The sequence below is a fragment of the Haliotis rufescens genome, unplaced genomic scaffold, assembly GCF_023055435.1.
Source record: "Haliotis rufescens isolate VD_foot unplaced genomic scaffold, xgHalRufe1.0.p SCAF_2, whole genome shotgun sequence".
Lineage (NCBI taxonomy): Eukaryota > Metazoa > Mollusca > Gastropoda > Lepetellida > Haliotidae > Haliotis > Haliotis rufescens.
The window spans coordinates 4,753,480-4,775,657 of record NW_025963890.1 but is presented as its reverse complement, the minus strand read 5'-3'; the positions used below and the strand labels follow the sequence as shown (position 1 = coordinate 4,775,657).

The 22,178-nt window shown below is 38.8% G+C and overlaps 1 protein-coding gene across 2 annotated transcripts; it reads left to right on the top strand.

Annotated features, from left to right (window-relative positions):
* Positions 1-2,602: 2,602 nt before the first annotated feature.
* LOC124112751 (doublesex and mab-3 related transcription factor 3, truncated-like) lies at positions 2,603-21,799 on the top strand. Of its 2 annotated transcripts, none has more exons than XM_046472879.2 (4): positions 2,603-2,771; positions 14,054-14,418; positions 17,420-17,556; positions 20,407-21,798. In XM_046472879.2, the coding sequence occupies exons 2-4, from the start codon at positions 14,054-14,056 to the stop codon at positions 21,288-21,290; spliced, it is 1,386 nt and encodes a 461-aa protein (XP_046328835.2). In that variant the 5' UTR covers positions 2,603-2,771; the 3' UTR covers positions 21,291-21,798. The 2 variants fall into 2 exon arrangements, with proteins under 2 accessions (XP_046328835.2, XP_048255484.1); XM_048399527.1 differs by lacking the exon at positions 2,603-2,771 and adding an exon at positions 6,072-6,321 and having other exon boundaries at positions 20,407-21,799.
* The last annotated feature ends 379 nt before the right edge of the window (positions 21,800-22,178 follow it).

Sequence of the window (22,178 nt, the reverse complement as noted above, 5' to 3'; positions counted from 1 at the left end):
TTTTATTCATTGATAATTTTGTTTATCTTGTATGCTACAGATATTTGAAAACGTAAGTTAACTATTTGATTCTAACTTACCAGTGCTTATGTTTGCAAACCATTGAAGACACGTCTTTCCTTTTCCATGTTGAATTGTTATCGTATACACTGAATCCTTATGTTGAAATTGGCACGAGGCTTGCAGCTGACTTTATTCATCAATAAACACGTTATAGATATAAACGTTTAAAGTTTAATCACTACAAATCGAGTTAACATTACTGCCACATGCTTGGGCTTGTATGAAACAAACAGCCCTTTATTTCTTGAACGTTAACAAAGCATGTCCTAAATATAAATACCCTTTAATCACGTATACTTCTCATTTATGTGAATCTGTTTTAATACAAGTACTAAAAATGTCAACACAAAAAGTATTAAATATTCCTTGAAGGTGGTGAGGTCACGACCTTCTTGTGAGAAAGATGATAAATACGGCGACCCAAGAACGATAAAAATGTATATCCATGTGTGTAAGAGGGTGAACAAGTGCGGAGGTCGAATATATTACAAGGGAGGGCGGAGTCCTACATTTGTCAGGGGGGCGAAAGAAAGGTATTTGTGTGCCGTAATAGTAGATGCAAGTACCGCCTAATTGCGAGATTCAATTTCAAAATCGAATTTCCCTTTTGATCATTTCGCGAATAATTGTCGGCAAAACTGTTCCCTGTCAACGCTGGCTGTCATATGCTGACCACATGAGAGACGAGGGGATACTAGGTGCTCTACGCCCTCGGACAAGCACATCAAGAGGCTCTGCTCGGGCATTGGCGGGTCGCTGGTATAGCAATATCCCGTAATAAAACAATATGGGGGATTTCACAAGACGCTCTTTGCAACAGGTGTATAGCTCCAACAGCGAGTGGAATCTGCCAATGCATAAATCACTATGTTGATTCCACTGAGACGCGGGTATCTCAGATAAGGGCGAGTCATCCGAGATATAAGACATTATATGTCCCGCTGGGGTAGCTAATTACCGCTTTCCCGCATACTTTATCCAACAGAATCACCAATACTTGCAATGTACAAGTGTGCATGTGTGCAAGGCCGCACGTGCATTACATGCAATAAACACCGTAATGGACAACCTTGTCGATGTCAGTGGTGAAATCGACATATTTGTAAGTAGTAATTAGAAGGTTAAATGATACATACTCGTGCACGTGGAATGCGAGATAGGCTTAATGGCAGAGTTCTGTAATGGATCTAAAAGTCAAACTATGTACCAATGCACCAATATCTCCTGTGTACGTTCGTGAAGATCATTATTACATGTAGGGTAATAAAGCAAGCATAATCGTCAGTCAATTGACACGATAATTGCAAATTTATCTGATAGATTTGTCGAGAATCTAGGAATAAGATGCCTATAAAATGGCACTTGACACGCGATGAAAGAACAGCGATATTAACGTTGCGTGTAATACTTACAATACAATATGTAACATGAATAAAAAGAAAAACTGATTTCATAGCCAGTAACCTTAGTCGTTTACCTAACTTAATCTTCTCTGGTTTTTATATTCATATTATTCAAACTTTGAACATAGATGACAAATAATGAAAGATAATGATACAAAGAGAAGAGGCAGTGGTTATGTAACTGTACCAATGTAAATAAGTAGCTAGTATTTAAAACAAACAACATATCTGATGTCAAACGTATACTAGTATATTTCATTGACGAGTGCGTCAAACGTTATTACATAAAATATTATTTTTGTTGCAACTTTGTTGTTTTTGAATATCCAGTTGCTATGCTTTAGTCTGAGTGTCACATCAAATATGCATTTTCTTAGAATTTCTACTGAAATAATGTATTAGAGTGTTCTGCTATATGCTCGAATTATTACATAGATTTAAAGAAGGAAATTTACACTAACTGTTTTGCCAATAATCCAACTTCTTTTGCCGCAACATGGCAACCAATTTCAATAGTCCTTGCGAATTAAGTTACGGTAAAATTCAATGATTATTCCTAATCCCAAACAGAAGCAAATAATTATAACGATACAAACTTATCTTTAAGCTTCGTCCTTAAGAGGTAATGTATTACACAGTGTCAATGTTTCAAGAAACACTGATATCTTTATTGGGACGAAATCCGATGATGTTTGACACAAAGTACGCATTTTGAAATACCCTAAAAGTCTGCGTGTTACCGACAATAGAACTTCAGCACTGTATTCCCATGGGGGCGCACCGACAAGGAATAAAAAAGATCTAAAGAAAACATATAAAGAGGTATAAAAAAATAGAGAAGAATGCAGTAAATCTGAACACGCAGTTGTTGAGGATTTCCAATCGTTCTCCCCCGTATTCGCAGCCAGTGTTTTTGAGTTACCCCCTCCTTCTGAAATTCTTCGAGGGGGGTCGTCTTCGCACCAATGAATTGCTGGTAATTATCACCAAATCTGTGAAAATCGTAAGCAGGACTGAGTACCTCACTCTGCCCCTTGTGTCACTCTTGATTCAAAGGGCGTGAAGATGGTTCTTCTCGGCCAATCAGAGGGCTCGTTGCAAAGCCACGTTTGTCAAAGTTCGGTACACATGCGAACAATTGTGTGGAATAAAGCATATTCATAGGAGATCTGATGTATGCCGTGTAGGGGTCAGTGAATAGGAGATATGCCCGCCACACACTTCAAGTGAGCAATTAAGCACGGTTTTGTTCCAAAAGGGTTTACCGTTGGTATTCTTCACACTACGAACGTTATTCGAACAGAGGTAAGTTGAACGATTCTTTTGATTTCATGTTGTGTTTATCACGAAGAAAAGTGATTGATTTGGAATTTTACCCATTAGATATAAGATATTATTGAGGTACACATACACTGCAAAGGTAATTCAGTAAAAGTGGTTAAAATTACAATAACAGGAATTAAAAGAACGCATTGTACAAGAGATTGATCTGATTGATTTAGCCTCGCCCCTCAGACATTCAACCTACCAAGAAATGACGCCACGATACATGTCACAATTACAATAATTTTACAAATTGATTTTTTGTAAGTTTGACCTATGTTTTAAAAGCCACAGTCCGGGAAATACATATGTACTGTCCACTGCCTGTATACAGGATATATACGGGATATGATAAAGAATAAATTCAATAAAATATATATCACGTAACCTGAATAATTCAAGTTTATTTACCGAGTGTTTAACCATAATTCCATCTTCAGAGCAAATCCAAAGTCATTATTCAAACAATCAAGATATTGGCATATGGATTTTGTTTGTATTATTCAAATACAGAGGAAATAGGTCAATAGATAAATTAGTGGAGTAAATTGGGTGCCGTTTAAATTTACAAAGTGGCTAACCTGAAATATACTATTCGTGTTTTCCTATGGGAAACGCCAACTCAGTTCGATTATAATCTCGCCGCCATATGTCAAGATTTAGCCCTCGACTAGACAAAAAAACATTTCTAAGTAGTATATTTGTAAATATTTGTGTTAGTACGCTTACCACGCTCCTGTTAAACACAGTTTTTAGAAAGTTGATATGATTCTCATTTTGTGTGAAAGCCACTGTCACTGCTGTGAAGCTGTGCGGATTAATAAATATTCACAAAGATCAAACAGTTAGACCTATTTCGTCTCAAAACAGACATATTATTGAAACATAGACAAGAAATCCATTAAACTTTTTATCATTTTAAACAATGATGCTTACCTTTAAACCTTTCCTTAATGTCTTGCAAGAATGTCAGTTAAGATATTTATTTATGCTTTATTATGAAGTACGCTCCAATACCAACATGTGCCATGCAGTACATTTTCGCGACTTAAACTCCTTTTGAAATGATGTACGCTTTGATTTCCTTCTGTAACAGTTAAGAAAACTCTCAATGTAATCATTGGTATGTTAAGTTTGTAGTAGGCTTCTTCATATCCACCCTGCTCTGGACGTTGCTCCCTGCATAGATTATTTTCACAAATAAAAACCTTTTTGTTCAACCAATACCTATGGATTTGTTTATAAAAGAAAACGTACCTTTAATGATTTTATCACTTTTTCATAGTGATTCATAAACAAGTGTATATGGTATGGTCGGATCCATGTAGATTTATTTTAATAATAGAAAGTGTTTTATTTATATTACGCTGTATTAATTATGATATATAATAGTTCAACTTTCCTCACCACGACTTAAAGTAAATTATAATCATATACTAGCAGTGATGTTAATTATTAGTAAAATAATGACAACATACCATAATTTACACTTTCTTCCTTCAGGTATGATATTGAAGAGCTAAAACCATATCGTTAACATTCATGCTTTTTTTTAACATACTGTATTTCTTCATATTATATATAAAGTTCATGATGGAGGTGATAAATGAGATGACCGAATGCTGACATTTAGGATTGGTAAATTTCATCGACATCTATCTTTTGATCTTTGTCATCATGTGAGACTTTCTCTCATATATTACCAGTTCAAAGTCAACACTATCTCATAAAGTGTTAGATTCATCGCCGGGAAAGACATAACATTATAACTACAAACTATTGAGCTTGACACAAAGAGACTCAAAGTCTAATAGCATGGATCCATGAATTTGTGACTGTACACCTCGATATGCGATTTGTGTTATGCCCCCCTCAACCCCCCTCCCCCGTACCTCACACACACACACACACACACACACACACACACACACACACACACACACATACATGTATATATACTTAATATATATTAAGAATTTGGAAAGTGTTAAAGGTGATCGGGTATACTATGTGAAGACTCTTTAACAAAGTATTGGTGATATGTTTTCAACTGAAACTGCACCAACTGCAAATAGCTTCGTGGATTTTTGGACACCCCTCTTTCATGAGTATTCTTACCTAAGGTTCTGCTTGTCAGAAGCACCCTTTTCCAAACTGTTGTATCAACGCATTTATCATATAAATCAATGTCATTAACACCATATTTGTATGCTATTTATCAGTGTCGGTCGTTATTATTCATATAAAACTATTAACATTAAATAGTTGGAAAACAAACATCACTAGATAATATTTTCTACAAAACAAAACGTAAGTTTCCGATATGCCCCTAACGAGTAATCGATTCGGAGGTGTGTCTGACAGACACTATCTTGCATTGCTCATCGGAAATAAACGTGTAATTTACACTAAATATTTAAAAAAATAATTCATTAGGACATTAAAAATCACATTGACGGCCTCGTGTGAAGTATGGATAAACGTGGAAGCCACAAGCATCAAATATGTAGCATGGACGATGTAGTGTATTTATCCAACCAAAGAAATATTTGTTTATGATATGATTTCAGAGAATCGATTATGTAGCTACTACACCGCATATCAATGTTTATAATGCTTACCTATGTTTTATCTACCACCCAATTACCTATTAAAACTGTAGGATTAAAATGTATGTAGATACTAATATTACAAATATAATAATTAAAATGCATAACTAATACAAACAATAGACTCTATGCAATCCAATATGTTCTGTGTAAAATAATGAAAATTAAAATGTCATGATTATTAAATCGACATGGCAAAATGTATCACAGGGACCATGCTCTTATTATCTACTTTATTTACACGTATTAAATTAAGTAAATTTACAGGTACACAGTTACTATAATAACACCACAGCAAGCCAAATGTCAGGCACCACGACTCAAAGATTCGGAGAGTTTCCTCAGTGCAGTCTATTACTTCCACTGGCAAACATGTGCCGAACAGCCTTCTATGCAACTTAATAATTTTAGTATTTTCCATTATCTGACCTTTTTATAAAGATATTAAGCACACTTGAGAAAATACATTGACACTGCCATGGCGTCGGCACAACGAAGAAAAAGTAATAGTTCTGACGGCTCGATTTCAACATGGTGGCATCTTTAAGCAAGCTTTGTTTACCTAAGGAAAAGCTTAGCGCCAAATATACGTATTCAGTTTCCATTTGAAAACTTTTGAATGTCTATAGTGTACAGTAGTGCTGAGAGATAGGCCAAGTGAGATAGAGGTTTCATCTTCTACAAGCAAGGATGTTTGAACAGAAGAACGATGAACTTCCTGAGATCGAGGGACGGGGCGAGGAAAATGTCGGCTAACAAGCTGCATTGTCTCGATACAAAAGTCATCTAAAATATGAGAGGTATGAGACAGTGGATCGACTTTTTTTTAAATGCGAGGAAGATATCCGTATCTTCTTAACCACGCCGAGTCTTTTCCTTCGAGGCTAAGCAAGAAGCTAAGGATTATATTATTCATATACAAGGTATGTCACTGTGCATGTGTCTTATATGATAAGTTATATCTATATAAAAATATTCCTAGCTATATTTATGAGTCCAATAATATTGTTTTAAAAATGTTATAGGAGGAGATTAATATAAATTATATTAAATGGTTTATGAGTATTCTCTATGCTATATTCACAGAGGGTATAAATAAGTCTGATAAAAACTTAGTAGGGCGTTTTGTTAACTAAGTTATTCCAGAGCTTTTATAACGTTAAAAATGAACTTTATCTCCTTGTATATACACCTTCAATATATTTAACAACAAAAGACAGAAATATTAAGAATTGCAACATTTTAATCATATATTTGAAGGTATATCTATGACTCCCAAATTCTAACTGCCTATCAAAGACTTTATATAAATGAGTTGAATGAGTTGAGATCATATGTACGATTTTGTAATGGTAGTCCATGTTATATCTGCGTATGTCTCGTCCACACTGACGATGTTAGTTATCGACGTGCGTACACACAGAACAAAGGTCTTTCCATGAGAAGTGTGACGACAAGTGATGATGTATAATGCTATTGGTATTACGAATTACAAATACCATGTCAAGTAGATCAACATATATATTCTGGAACTGCAATACGTGTCATCTCTTATACACTCGGAGCAACGACGGAGATGGCATGTTTGCAATTCACAAAATTCAGGTTCAAAATGCAAAGTACAAAACGTTATTGTTTTTATTATAATTTATATTATGCTCCACAGCTATTACACATCATCTCCTCGCGAATCCCAACCGTATTATCCCGACAGAAACACAAGAGGAAGACATGATGAATATGAATTTCCATATTTTGTGATAAAAGCACTTCATATTTAGAGAATCTGCAATGGTTAGCAGTATAAAGTCAAACGTCTACTTAAGGTGCAAATTAATCAATTCACAAATGGAAAAAAAATAAGGCAATGATTAAATTCAATTACCTTCCATGAGGAAACAACGGAAGACCAATGAGGCCACCAGGTGTTCAAAATGAACACCCGGGTCACTTTTTTGTGTGACGTCTATATCAAGTAAAAAACATTTACCATTGAAACTCTACTGCCATCAGTACAAACGCAAATGTATTAAAAGTATTGGTCATCGATTATAGTGAAGCCTTGTTAATCCGTAAAGCAGTCGTCCGGATTAAAGAAACCATGGGTTGGGACTATTATTACTATACAAGTGTCCCATTAACAGGATCCGTACTACAGAGGTATTGTTATAAACAGATGTTAGTCAGGACACATAACTCTTGACGATCCGAGAATGTACCCACATGTAGTAGATGGCTCCCCGGTTGTGACAGCATTCCTAAAATAAAGAGAACAGTTTAATCACAGACCATGAAACAAGCATGTATTATGATTATTATCGTAAAATTTTTCAAATACCTCAATTGTCAGATACCCAACAAACAGGAGAGGATTTACGCCGCTTGTTTGTTTTAGGCTCAACAATTGTCTTCTGTTTTGAATTATCATTCAGCCCCCATAAAATAGTTTCCCGTCTTTGATGAAAAAGATGCATCGTGTATTATGATAATTTGACGAAGCACGTGTCTTATCCAAACCGAATCGTCTAAACATTCTTATAAAAAGCATGTGTTTGTTAACATTTTGCTGCAAAACAACCTCGTTATGTCATAATTTATGGTCGATTACTAGACACAGGAGGTATTTTGAACGCTATAACACATGTCTATGTCGTGAGTCTGTAACACGGGTCTCAATAAGATAAATAAAGAAAGTATGAACTGTGATATCGCTATGTGCATTTTCTATACTTGATTGAGGGTTTATTTTATGTATAGTGAAGCCGAATATATTTATACAAAGGCACCAATTGTCTATGTACAAGTTATTTTTATAGTTCCGTCGAAACATTACAAGATGGTTTCAGTCTTATGTGCCGATAAGGGGAACGCTACACAACAATGGTGATGTTTGAACCGACGTGAAACTATTTTAAATATGCGCACTACCGTTCAAAACAAACGTCTTCTCGTCTTCTCGTTTATTTGAACAGTAGTGTATATCATGTACATTTCTTATAATCACAACATGTTTATGGACACGTAGGTGTTATTTTGGATATTGATATTTACTGAGTGGGATGCGAGTATGGGTAAACCTTTCTAGGAAAATAGCTGGAATTTTGCACGCCGATCGCCATCGAATTTGGAGCAGTTATCGTGTGTATTTTATCAGGTAATCCATCTTGTTTGTACATTTGATGTACACAAATGACGTTTTTATATAGTACTGAACTTTTGATAAATTTCTGGGCCAATCTTACTTCTTAGGGGGTAAAAAAAGACGCTAATCTGATCGTGAAAACACTTGAAAAGTACGGTTCTACAGAAATAAATCGTTCACTCGACATGATCTAAAGAGTAATGTGATGTGTTATGGGACCAAAATATGATTGTTTGGTTGCTCTATTCAAAGAACAATATGTTTCGACCCCCTGCCCCCATTCACACACAATCACACACGTACGCGAGCTCACACAGAGAGACACAGAACGAGACACAGACAAACACACACACACACACACACACACACACACACACACACACACACACACACACACACACACACACACACACACACACACACACACACACACACACACACACACACACACGTCTCCCTATATTGTGTCAGTGTTGACCGATAACGATTGAATCATTAGTTAAGTGATTATACTTGAAATGAATGAAGATTCACTACACTGTTGGAGTAAACTAGCACTATACTCATGTCTGACCCCATGTGGTATTCTGTTCGCTATCATGAACTTCAAAATAAACACCGCGATGACTAATCACAAATACATTGAACTTTCACAAGTAATATTCAACAAAAGACAAAATTATAACAAAAAAGCAGAACAAATTCAAACCCAATAATTTATATTATTTATCATCAATTACGATTGATCATGCCTTTAGAATCTGTATGGGTTAATTTATCCATAGAATAGTTATTCGTTTATGATATTTTCTTTGCCTGTGCCCTGAGGAGTTGAACCAAAATTTCTCCGCTATTTCAGGTTGGTTATCACAAAGTTTATTTATGATTCCATTTAGGAATTTCGTCGACCATATAGAAGAACATGACCCTTTCCACCATTCATGTACTTGAATCTGAATCTTCATTCCTCTGTGTTGTTCAGGATCACCCTATCCCTTATAATGCATATAACAGTAACCTGCTTCTATCGTTATCGGTGCCGGTGGTCCCGTTCAACGGTTGGAACTTTCAAGATGTGGGTTTGCCCAAAAATAACCCCCTGGTGATCCCGGGTTAGAATGGCTCCCCAGCTACCTATGCAGGTCTTAAGTGGCGACTTAATGGTCAGACTCGGGGACTTGGCTGATTGTATGTCATCGTACACCGAGGGCGTGGATTGATCACGGGATTCTCTGGTCCAGACTCGATTATTTACGGCCGTCATATAGCTGGAATATTACTGAGTACGGTGTTAACCAACACACACACACACACACACACACACACACACACACACACACACACACACACACACACACACGCACGCACGCACGCACGCACGCACGCACGCACGCACGCATGCACACACACACACACACACACACACATAAGTAACTCAGAGCTCCATGAAAATTTTGGCACCTAAAATATATTTGATATCATAAATATCATTTTAATTTTAAGCATTGTAGCCAAAATGATATAATTTTTAAAGAACATACTGATTAAAGTTCATATCATCATGTAGATATGTTATGTTGATTTGTAAATTTAACAATAGCTGCTGACATATAATAATCTGTGTTGGTTACACATGCATATAAAACGTCAACGCCAGAGAATAATCAGCCTCGACTATCTGCCCAAACAAAACCCATTGGGTGTAAAAGGCAAAGCATTGGTGACCGGATTACTGAACATCGGTGATGAAACCAGGTGTTCGCAAAAGGCTAGCGCGTGTAATGGATCCTTGAACCTTCAATACCAGGAAACAAAGCGGCCAAATGTACATGAGGTTGCATGAATCCTTCCAAACCCAACAGAACACTATCCAAGACAATATTGTGGAACAGTGGATGGATACTTCCTATAGCCGGACTAATAAGGAACTCTACCAACCAAGAATCATTGAAATCTTTACCTGGCACAAATTAACATCAGCCAAGTTCTTCATAATGTTTATAGTAGTAACAATTCTCAGTCCCAAGTAATGCCAAACCTTTCCTCCAAACCCCTGTGAAACCTAGGGAACGCACATGCTATCCATTTAAAAGACTTCCCAATTCACAAATTCTCCAGGTTGCAATTTTCTCTGTACTGTATGAGGACTGTTTCCGTATGGGGTTTACCCGGGAGACGGTCCGCTCCCTGCTCTGTCTATGTGCTTGTGTCTGTGTACCTTTGCCTCAGGCTTGGGGAGGGTTGAGCTATACCACGTGCAGCAAAGCCTACACTTTCCCTCAGGGGTGGGGCCCAATCAGGTAGACTGTCTGCAAGTTCGCTAGGGATCAATATCGACTATCAACATAAACAAAGAACAGTTTAGAACACCCATAAGACACGGATTTGGTTAATTACATCAAGAGATTTACAACTATCGACATATAAGAACGAAACTGCTAAGGGCACTGGCCTCATGTTTAATGCTTTTTGGACAACTGGGATGAGCTCTTTGATGAGCGAGTTAGTGAGTGTGGATGTTAGTGGCTATTACCGTTTAGCCATGACATGAAATGGGGACGTCAAGAAGTGGATTCACGAACAGACACTCACACCACTCACAACGAGCAACTTCGACAGAGGGGTGATGACATGGTTACCCTCAAATACAAATTCCTCGAAATTACAGTAAACTACGGTTATAACGAATTTTAGTTCGTAATAACCGTAGTTCGTTATAAGAATAAACACAACATATCCACAACAAATGGCCGGGACAGAAACAGTTCGTTATACTCGCCAGTTCGTTATAAGCGTGGTCGTTATAAACGTACTTTACTATAATGGATAAATGAATGCATGAATAAAGTAAAATCAATATTTTTTAGTGAGATTGACTACAGCATGATGGTGATTCTTATGCTCTGCACATGAGCCTGCTTATTATTGTTCAACGTTGAAATCCGAGCACGGTCACCACCGATTCCATCGGGACTTGACCCAGTCTATATTCCAGTGCCCGTTGGTAATCATTAAGTAGTAATCCCCACCACCGATTGCAGTCTAAATGTTGAGAGAAATCTGATACGTAAAAGAAAAGGCTGGACAAAGTTTGAGCACGGTATCCCCCTGGTAGTGGCTATCACCTGTGTTCTGACGAGCCTCACCGTAGGGAACTAGAGCTCTTTCGGAACACAAGCCTTGGTCGAGACGCCAGGCAATTTCCGTCCTGCTCAGATGAAAGAGTTTTGAAGGTGACGCCGAACCCTGTCACTACGCTGTAAATGTCACATGCATGGTATTTGAAGGTTTGTAGTGCTTTTGAAAAATTGTTTTTGTTTTTATCCCGTTAAACTTTTATTACATGGGGTCGGACGTCATATTGAGTCTCACATATTGCGTCTTTATTCAGTTGCTAAGAATGATTGTCGCCGTTGTGAAATGAAAGGGAATTACTTTGATCGGGGAAACATCTTCGTGGGTGTTCTGGGGTAGAATGTGATCCATGAACCCCATGACTGTGACCCTGTGGGGGTCGTGGGGTAGAATGGTACCCCCTGCTTGACACCCCGTGGGAGATCTGCGACACCATTAGTCGTACCCAATGCTCTAGTCCAGCGGATGACCCATGGTGGTATAGCCCAATGTACCCCAAGTTTGTCACCCGTGGGGATTCCGGGGCATATGATGTATACACTTCATGCTTGTCGCAGGAGTCGACTTAAACCCGGATCATGTGTAAAACGTTTAACCTGAAATATTGTAACGTTGTGCCCTGAAGACATGGCAAGTTGTTCATGCTATCAACCACAAGTTAGTCTGGTTCGAATTCTATCTTTACAATAAATGTAGGCACCAAAGTACTGATGTTGCTTTAGCATTGAAAAACAACTATACATAATGGTTTAGGTTTTGTTTCAAATGATTGTTTCTGTAGTTAGACGGTATATTTAGTTTAACATATCCGATTCACGGTATTGAGCACATGTCACTGTCAGACACATCCTCTCATTTTGAAATTATTAATATTATGTAGTCGTTCCCTGTCGAATGGTTGATAGGATGTACAAAAGGATAACAAAATATATATTTGAAAGTCACCTGCATAAATGTCACCAGATGAAACCGATTAATATTACACTGTACCTATCGTACAGTCGACTCTGCTTTTGGCGGAGGTTTATCGTGGCTACAGAAAGGGTTTTGTCGCTTTTGTTACAGATCACCTTTTTAAGTGCAATATAACCAGGCCTTTTCCAACAAATATATATTTTAATTACTAGTTTGCTAATTGAAAAGTGTCTTCAATATCATCCGATAGTGTTGTGACTTTGTAGAATAGACACATGGAGGTGTTGTGACTTGGTAGAGTTGACACCTTGTAGTGATACCACTTGGTAGTGTTATCACGTGGTATTGTTGACACCTTGTAGTGATGTCATTTGGTAGCGATGACACCTGGTAGTGATGACACCTGGTAGTGATGCCATTTGGTAGCGATGACACCTGGTAGTGACGACACCTGGTAGTGATGACACCTGGTAGTGATGCCATTTGGTAGCGATGACACCAGGTAGTGACGACACCTGGTAGTGATGACACCTGGTAGTGATGCCATTTGGTAGCGATGACACCTGGTAGTGACGACACCTGGTAGTGATGACACCTGGTAGTGATGCCATTTGGTAGGGATGCCACTTGGTAGCATTATCACGTGGTATAGTTGACAACTTGTAGTGATACCACTTAGTAGCGATGCCACTTGGTAGTGTTATCACGTGGTATAGTTGACACCTTGTAGTGATGCCATTTGGTAGTGATGCCACTTGGTAGTGATGACACCTGGTAGTGATGACACCTGGTATATGTCACGTGGAAGCAGTTGTGTAGAATGTTCAGTTAAACCTCGTTAACTCGAATCTCGGTGTCTCAGAAAATTACTTAACTCGATGTTACTTTATGGTCCTGTGAGAATTAAACACACTCTTATAGAATAGCTTTACTCCGTTTGTTTCGAAATACTGACAACTCGAAATCGACATATCATTGAAGGTCACCAGGGCTTCGAGTTTACGAGGTTTAATTGTAGTAATAACCAGAACACAACAGTATATGAGTGAGTGAGTGAGTGAGTATGGTTTTACGCCGCTTTAGCAATATTCCAGCAATATCACGGTGGGGGACACCAGAAATGGGCTTTACACATTGTACCCATGTCGGGATTCGAACCCGGGTCTTCGGCTTGACGAGCGAACGCTTTAACCACTAGGCTACCCGACCGCCCCCAACAATTTATATTAAGAAGATATGACACATTATACAAAATATGCTTTTTTAACATAAGGCGTTTGCAATTGTTGCCGAATTTGATTTCTTTGTTGATATATTCATTTCATCATGCACAGAATATGTTTTTCTAATGCTATTGACTGTATTTTGGTCCCATGTCCTTTTTACTTAATTAACTCGAGCTCTGTTAATGTTTCAAATATATTGTTATAGCACCCATATTACAGTGACATTATCTGTTTCAGATGAGCGAGGGCGAGACTGACACCACCTGTCTAGACTCGCAGAGTGACGAGTATTTGGATATAGAGGACATTGATGATGGCGACGGCGACGTTGACGGTGACGTTGACGGTGACGTTGACGGTGACGACATCGACGACGAAGATCTGACCAACAAATCCGTTGGCGAAGCCGGTGGCAAATCTTCATCCTTCCCCCAACGCCGAATGCTGAGGACGCCAAAGTGTGCTCGTTGTCGTAATCACGGTGTCGTGTCGTGTCTGAAGGGGCACAAGCGTTACTGCAGATGGCGGGACTGCCAGTGCTCCAACTGCCTCCTGGTGGTGGAGCGACAACGAATAATGGCGGCACAAGTAGCTCTACGAAGGTGAGAGGAGCAAGAATAGTATGACTGAGGGTGGGGTTAAAGGGGGTGAGGCTGGGAACAAGAGGGGGGGTGGAGGGGGGGTGGGAGGGGGGGGGTGGGGGGTTGGGGGTGGTGGTGGTGGTTTCAAATCTAAAGCTTTAGGGCTATTCCTACGAGTATCTCTGTCACATGAAAAGAAACAAACGACCTGGAAGCAGGAAATTTGATATACCTTCACGAGAATCTGTTGATTCTAGTTTTCTAGTTTTCTAGATTCTAGAATCAACAAAAGCGAGTTATTTCTCCGACATCACCCACGTTATTGTTAATATATAATGTAGCTATAATTTTGAATAAATGACCTATAGTTGCGTCAGTTGTACTTGCACAAACTGCTCATTAACAATGGCTAGTGAATTCCTGGCTCGGAATCAAGTGCAACAACAATAGCGTGAGGTCACAGACTGAGTTAATGTTCCATAAATGATGACGCCTTGTTTCCGGGAAATGGATGGGCATGTTGTTGTTGTTGTTGTTGTTGTTGTTGTTGTTGTTATTATTATTATTATTATTATTATAATAATATAAAAAAGAAGGTTAACGTGGTGGGAAGTAAACTTTGGATAGTATAGTTAGAACATACGGTTGAGATATCAGTAGTGAGGTATACTTGAAAATTTGACATGTAATATGTTATGACGTCAGGACACTCTGACGTCATAATAATTCATTTTTATCGACACCTGTGAAGATCGGTGTTAAAATTGGTCTTCAGCTACCCATACGTGTCGTAAAGGGCGAATAACGGGATCGGGGGTGGGGGGTGGTGGTGGGGGTGGGGGTGGGGGGGGGGGGGGGTGGGGGGGTGGGGGGTGGACTCGCTGACTTGGTTGATGCATGTCATCGTATACCAATTGCGTAGATGTTCATGATGTCAATCATTGGACAGTCTGGTCCAGACTCGTTTCTTTACACACCGTCGTCATTCAGCTGAAATATTGTTGCGTGCGGTGTTAAACGAAAAAACCCATTTCAAACCGCCATATGGAATTCTAGTCTAGGGGCAATTAAATTGACTATAAGTTAATAGCATCACAAATACCTCAACTGGAAACAGCCCACTGATACAGTACATGCATTACTCAATCATTAGCAGTGGCAACGTCAAACTATGAACGAACAATCTAAATGATTAATACCAAGTGCATTTCACTAAAATATGTTAATATCACCTTGTCACGTCTGGCGTTATCATGTCAACAATAATTTATTTTCAAGGTTAATTATCTTATCAAATTAGCGAGCTTTCATAAACAAAAGTAGAATCACACAAACGCTTACCTCGCGCGACACGTGCAGTACGTGCTGACGTCCGATAGTGCGTGTAACGTTACCAATTAGCGATATGACATTTGCACTCTGTGCAGCCGTGGGCTAAACCTGAACCCAATATTATAAGAAACATAATTGTCAATGATAAAGCGTGTCTTAATAAACATATAAGCAAACAGCCTTTAACATTTATAGCTGCAGGAAATGATTAATCTGTTACGAGACTTTGAACTGATATATGGACCCTCACGCCGATGAACCCAACGCACGATATAGTGGCATCATTGATAATGTTAATTCCCCAGCCCAAATAAACGCTTATGGCACACATCCTAGCTTGTTAACAAGGGATGCATTTGTAAATGAAAATAACCCCAAGACAGGGTGAAACTATGCATGTTTACTGCACACAAAGTCGTAAAATAATCAAAATTGCCTCAGTCACACCCAATCAATCGTCAGTGTATATTGTTTCAATGTTTAGGCTAAACCTGTACAAGTTGACAATGTGTGTTCTTGCAAACTTACCATCGACAAAAAGAAATTAATCTTGCTGGTTGATTTACATAGGAGTGCAATTCCATGCCAACCACTCAAAGTGCATTCATTTAGACAAACGTCTTACTGAAATAAGTAATCATTTATTGACCCAAGAGAATATGATTCAGTCAGAGGTGTGATAGTTTTGGTTTCAAAACGATATTACTTCAGCCATATCACCACTTTGATAACATGAACTGGCTTCACATAATGTAGCCACTTTGGGAATTGAACACCTGGTTTTCTCCGCGACGAGCTAACGCATTACCCTGATTCCCCAATAACAAACCCAACAGATGGCGTCAGTAATTACTTGTTTGTCAATATTATTGTCTATATATTGAATTGTTATAGTAAGAATGTAAGAATAGATATTTGCCTCGTTTTAATTAATACATTTGTGAATATGTGGTTCAATAAACTTCATTTATTTTTTTAAGTATTTTACTTTCATCGATGTGCTTCGTCTGTGATGTTTACTATTATTATTTCCTGCCTATATTGACAGCGTTTGATGAATGTATTATTTGTTATATGGCTGATGTAAAAGCACAACTTATTCACGTTCTTGTATGTTTCCTACACACACCTTTACAGACATTACAGGGCGGTCGGGTAGCCTAGTGGTTAAAGCGTTCGCTCGTCACGCCGAAGACCCGGGTTCGATTCCCGACATGGGTACAATGTGTAAAGCCCATTTCTGGTGTCCCCCGCCGTGATATTGCTGGAATATTGCTAAAAGCGGCGTAGAGTATTACATGCCTTACGGAAAGTTCCAAAGGTCATTCTTTAAGTATTACTGGTCACATACTATGTGTGACTATTGCTATAGTACTACTAGTTATGCACGAAGTGTTACATATCATTCACAAAGTATTGCTAGTTATACACTGATAGTTACATGTCATTCGCAAAGTATTACAAGTTAGACACAAAGAATAACGTCATCTACAAAGTATTACTAGTTATATACAAAGTATAACATATTATACACAAAGTATTACTACATGAAGTGTTACAGTTATACATAAAGTGTTGTTGGTGATAGACAAAGTATTACAAGTTATACACAACGTGCTACACATCATTCACAAGACATTACAAGCTACACACAAAGTGTTTCACGTCAAGTGCTCCTCTACTGTTGCAGGCATCAGGCCACGGAGATGACGGGACAGATGAAGGCCAAGGTGAAGAGTGCCGCCTCTCTGCTGCAGCAGCGGAAACTCCTGCAGAGGAACCTCCGGAGTCTGCAGCAGCACTCCCTGTCCCGCGACATCCTCACCAGTAAGTACACCTACTGTATCTACATCATCTACAACTTCTACGTCGTCTACGCTATCTACATCGTCAACAACAAATACATTATCACAACATCATCAACATCTACATTATCTACAACATCTACAACATCTACATCTTCTCCAACATCATCATCTACAACAAATACTTTATCAAACAACATCTACATCATCATCATCCTCATCTACAACATCTACACCATCTCCAACAGCTACAACATCTTCATCATCAACATCTACATCATCTACAACATCATCGTCATCATCTGGAACATCTACATCATCTACATCAACTACAACATCTACATCATCTACAACAACTTCAACATCTGCAACATCTACATCATCTTCAACATCATCACCTGCAACAAATACTTTTTCAAACAATATCTACATCTTATACATCATCAACAACATCTACATCAACAACAACATCTACATCATCTACAACAAATACGTATACAGGGTAGTGGACGCATGCACATGCAGCACCGACAGCGATTGATTTTCTATATAATGTAATGATTCTCATGGTGCTCGCTGATATTCTTAGTCAGTCACACAGAAACACCAATCAGTTTGATATAGTCACAACGGTGATCTATCACGATTCTCTCTCTCCAGGTATATCATGAACGATTTTATAATGTAACTACATAAAGGTATTTGAATCACTTGACAGACTTTCGCTAGAATAGAAAACACAACGTTAGTTGTAAGATATTTGTTTGATTTATTCGAGAGTAAAAAGTGAAACGACTTTCCGAGGTTAATATTTTGTTGTTGAAACATTATATACTAGAAAACTCAAGGACATACTAGTATTAAGTATTATCACCCACTGCCGCTTAAGTATAAGGTCGATTTGACTGACTGTGTATGTATGACCCTGTCACTATCACAAGATTAAAAGAGTCACGTCTCCGACGATTTGGCAGTCCTCGCAAAATCTCTCAAATACCACTGTTGCTGTGTGTTTGTGCCTACTCTGCATCCTGAGATCTTTACACAGAGAGGCATCGTTTCGGAGTGAGAGATCTGATTTTAATTAGATTGATGGGTACCAGGCCGTTTGAACATGGTCCCATGTAAATCACAGCCACGTGGATTGATGGGTTTATCGATCACATTTGCTTGAACAATGAAAATGCGTTTGTTTAAGGTTGGGGTTAAAATCCTTTTTTTAATAAATGGACACAAAAGGAAAGCGTATTTGAATTTCTCCGACAGTGACTACCGTTGCATAAGAATACCAGTACAGAAGAATCTATAAAATAGCCGGGATGCTCGATTGGTGATAACAGGAACTTGCTGGCCCCATCAAAATGGAATGCCAACACAATCAATACCAAAACCATCGGTATAGAGAGTAATTCCCCAATTCATCAACTTTGTCAGACGTTTTTTGTGTGTTTTTTTGTGGTATCTGCAGTTTCCGTTGCTCACTGTACCATACATCATTGTGATGAAGCATCTAACATTGAATAATAGGTTACAGTTCCTTTCACAACATATTACAGTGTATTAGAAAACTCCATGGCAGATCACGACAGACACAGTGTAGATGTATACATTTCCATCAACACTCGCCGGTCGCTCGTTCCAAATATAATCCCTGCTGTACCGTACGTTACATCGAAGATAAAAACACATTTATTCAGTAAGCTACACCCAAAAAACAGGTTCACACTTGCACATCCTCTAACACCGGATACGTATTCCCTTCTCCGTGGTGTGATGGAAGCTAAGGAATTGTTGTCGTTGTTAGTTTTATTACAACCATCTGCCATTTGATCAGAGTTGTTGCATAGGGGGCGCTGCCTTTGGTGTAGTGCGCCCCCTAGCGAGTGATATAACCCATCTGTACCCACCCAACTGATTTGTTACTGTTCTTGTTCTTGTGTCGGGATTAAGGTTACTCAAAAAACACCTCGGAGAATTTCAAGGAGCGTAGTGATAATATGATGCTTATGTTGAGATTTACTTTATCTTCAATGTATATCTTTGGTTAGAGGGTGTTGTATACACGGTGTTTGAGTTCACTGTGTAAGGCGAGTCAGATCAGGGCACATCCCACGGTGGGGGCGGGATCACAAACACCCTTTCATCTTGTAAAACATGTAATCCCGTGTACAGTGGGAATGCAAGGAGGATAGGAATTAAAACTACAGGAATGTGTGACTGATAGAGGATTCAGAGTGGGTCTCTCGTATCTAGGATTATACGAGAAGGAAGATTATGTGGATGATAGTATGTTAACCTTTGACAAAACAACTCGACAATGGGGTTTAATAAGTAATTCGCAATATTAAAATTTGACGTCACAGGTTATGAAACAGGCTTAATTATTAATATTTGAAAACCTAGTGTCAAACTGGCTAAAGTGTGTGAAGCCGATTTCTGATTTCCCGCCCTGATATTGCTGGAATATTGATGAACACGGCATAAAATCAAACTCACTCACTTACAAAAAAATATAGAAAAGAACATGTGTGGGAAACATCTAGCAAGGTATCGTTGAAAACATTTAAACATTATTTTTATCGGACTGTGTGTGCATATGTTTCTTAAAATTCTACTGGACGTTTAAACTCCATAAACAAAGCTGTTAGCGGCTATATAATCCGTGCGTTTATGTGTCTAAGCATACTGGAGTGGATCCGATGGCGTGGTTTGAAAGACTTTAAGTGAAAGTCGAAAGCTATAAGGTAGTAGCATAATGACTCTCTATTTTAATCTAGAAGATTGTTAACCCTAAACATCTCACAGTAAACATAACAGGATCATAAAAGATGACACTATATGAATTTTCACTGATGTAATCTTCTGTTGCTAGGTTACCGTGCCCGACTACACGCACTTCCCCAACCGGAGTCCCTCCGTACCATGGTACCCTATATGAACGAGAGGATGAGGAAGAGGAGGTGCTTCGCTGACAAGGAGTTAGAGCTTGTCATGCTGGAAAGAGAGAGACAGGCAGAAATCGTAAAGAGTCGTGAAGCAGGGGAGACAACCCCCATCCGGAATATAGAGCTGTCCAAATCACGTCTTCTCGTAGGCAATATGACGCCACGAGAGTTTCTTCAGAGAATTTTCCCAACTCACAATCCCAATGTGCTGGAGTTGGTTTGGCAAGGCTGCGGTGGTGATCTTGAACGGGCAATAGAACAGTTGGCCTCTGGATTAAAATCAGAGGCTCTTGCTCCAGTTAGGCAGCATCAAGCTCTAGCGGCGAAAATGATGCCATATCAGTTTCCTGTGCCAATGATAGGATTAAAAGCTCCCCCTCCAGAACTAATTCCTAACGTCCATATGCAGAACTCTCTATGTGCAATGAACTTCCCACCATGGGCGCTTCAAATGAATATGGCGGCTGGTGTGTTCCCAGCATGCCCCACAGTACAGATGCACACGGCACAAAGTTCGGGCCGGAAGTCAGAGACGAACCACGTGGACATGAGGAAAGCTATAAGTACAGAAGATTTGATTGCTCGACGATCTGCCTTTCAGTCCCTACTCCCAACTCCGTCTCAGTCCTGTGTGTCCTCGGACTCTGTTTCCGTCCTCAGTGACAGTAGTTCCCCCAGTCCCCACAGTCCTCACAGTCCACATAGCCCACACAGTCCGGCCTCATCAAGTGACGAGGCGGGGGATGTGTACACGAAGATAGTGAAAGCGGCGCCTCTGAAATTCTCGGTGGAATCTATAATAGGAAAATGACGTGCTGAGGACCCCGTTGTCCTGCGGTTGTGATAAATGATGGTCTGCATGTTGGATAGATCTGAGAGACCACAACTTTTTGCCCAAGTGGATACTATATCCGACCAATGCAATTGTCCCTTATAACAACAATCCTACAATCAATAAGCTGAAAAGTAATGTTTTCTGGACGAATTCTAAGAGTTAGATTATTCTTCATCAAATATCAGAACAGATTGTTAATCCATTGCAGCTCGTGATTTCTTTATTTTTATTGCATGAATAAAACAATCCATTACAATTGTGTAACACATCCGTTAATCTGTCTCTATTGTCAAAACATCAGTACGGACATTTTTTGGAAGATATGAAAGACATCGACAGCACACAGCCATTTAGTGCCTCCCGTCGACATTTCAAAGCGTGTTTAGTGTACATATATGTTTCTGTTGTATATATCTTGCCTTGTGTACATGCGTCAGTTTTATCTTGCATAAAAAGTTACCTTGAACAGATTCGTCAATGTTCTCATTACCAGGACCAGTATCACTGTTCCAAAATTGGTATGATCATGGTAGTTTGATGTTGTAACATCACAGTTAAAGTCTTTCTGATCGTGTCATTGTCATGATCATACAAATGATTGAATACGATTACAATTATACATGCAATGGTCAATCAACCGTAAGAGTACAACAAAATATATGTTGGGAAAATACTTATATGTTAGATGCCTTATTTGGGTAGTTTGTGTGTTTTCTACAGCGCCATTTCCTCTAAACCTAAACAATATCTACATAAAACAAAACAATATAACAACAAACGTTATAGATTTGTGTTGTAATTTCGAGAGTTTATCATCACGAAAGAACAGTATAACAGCACCTGTCTTCAAAATGTATCTGAACG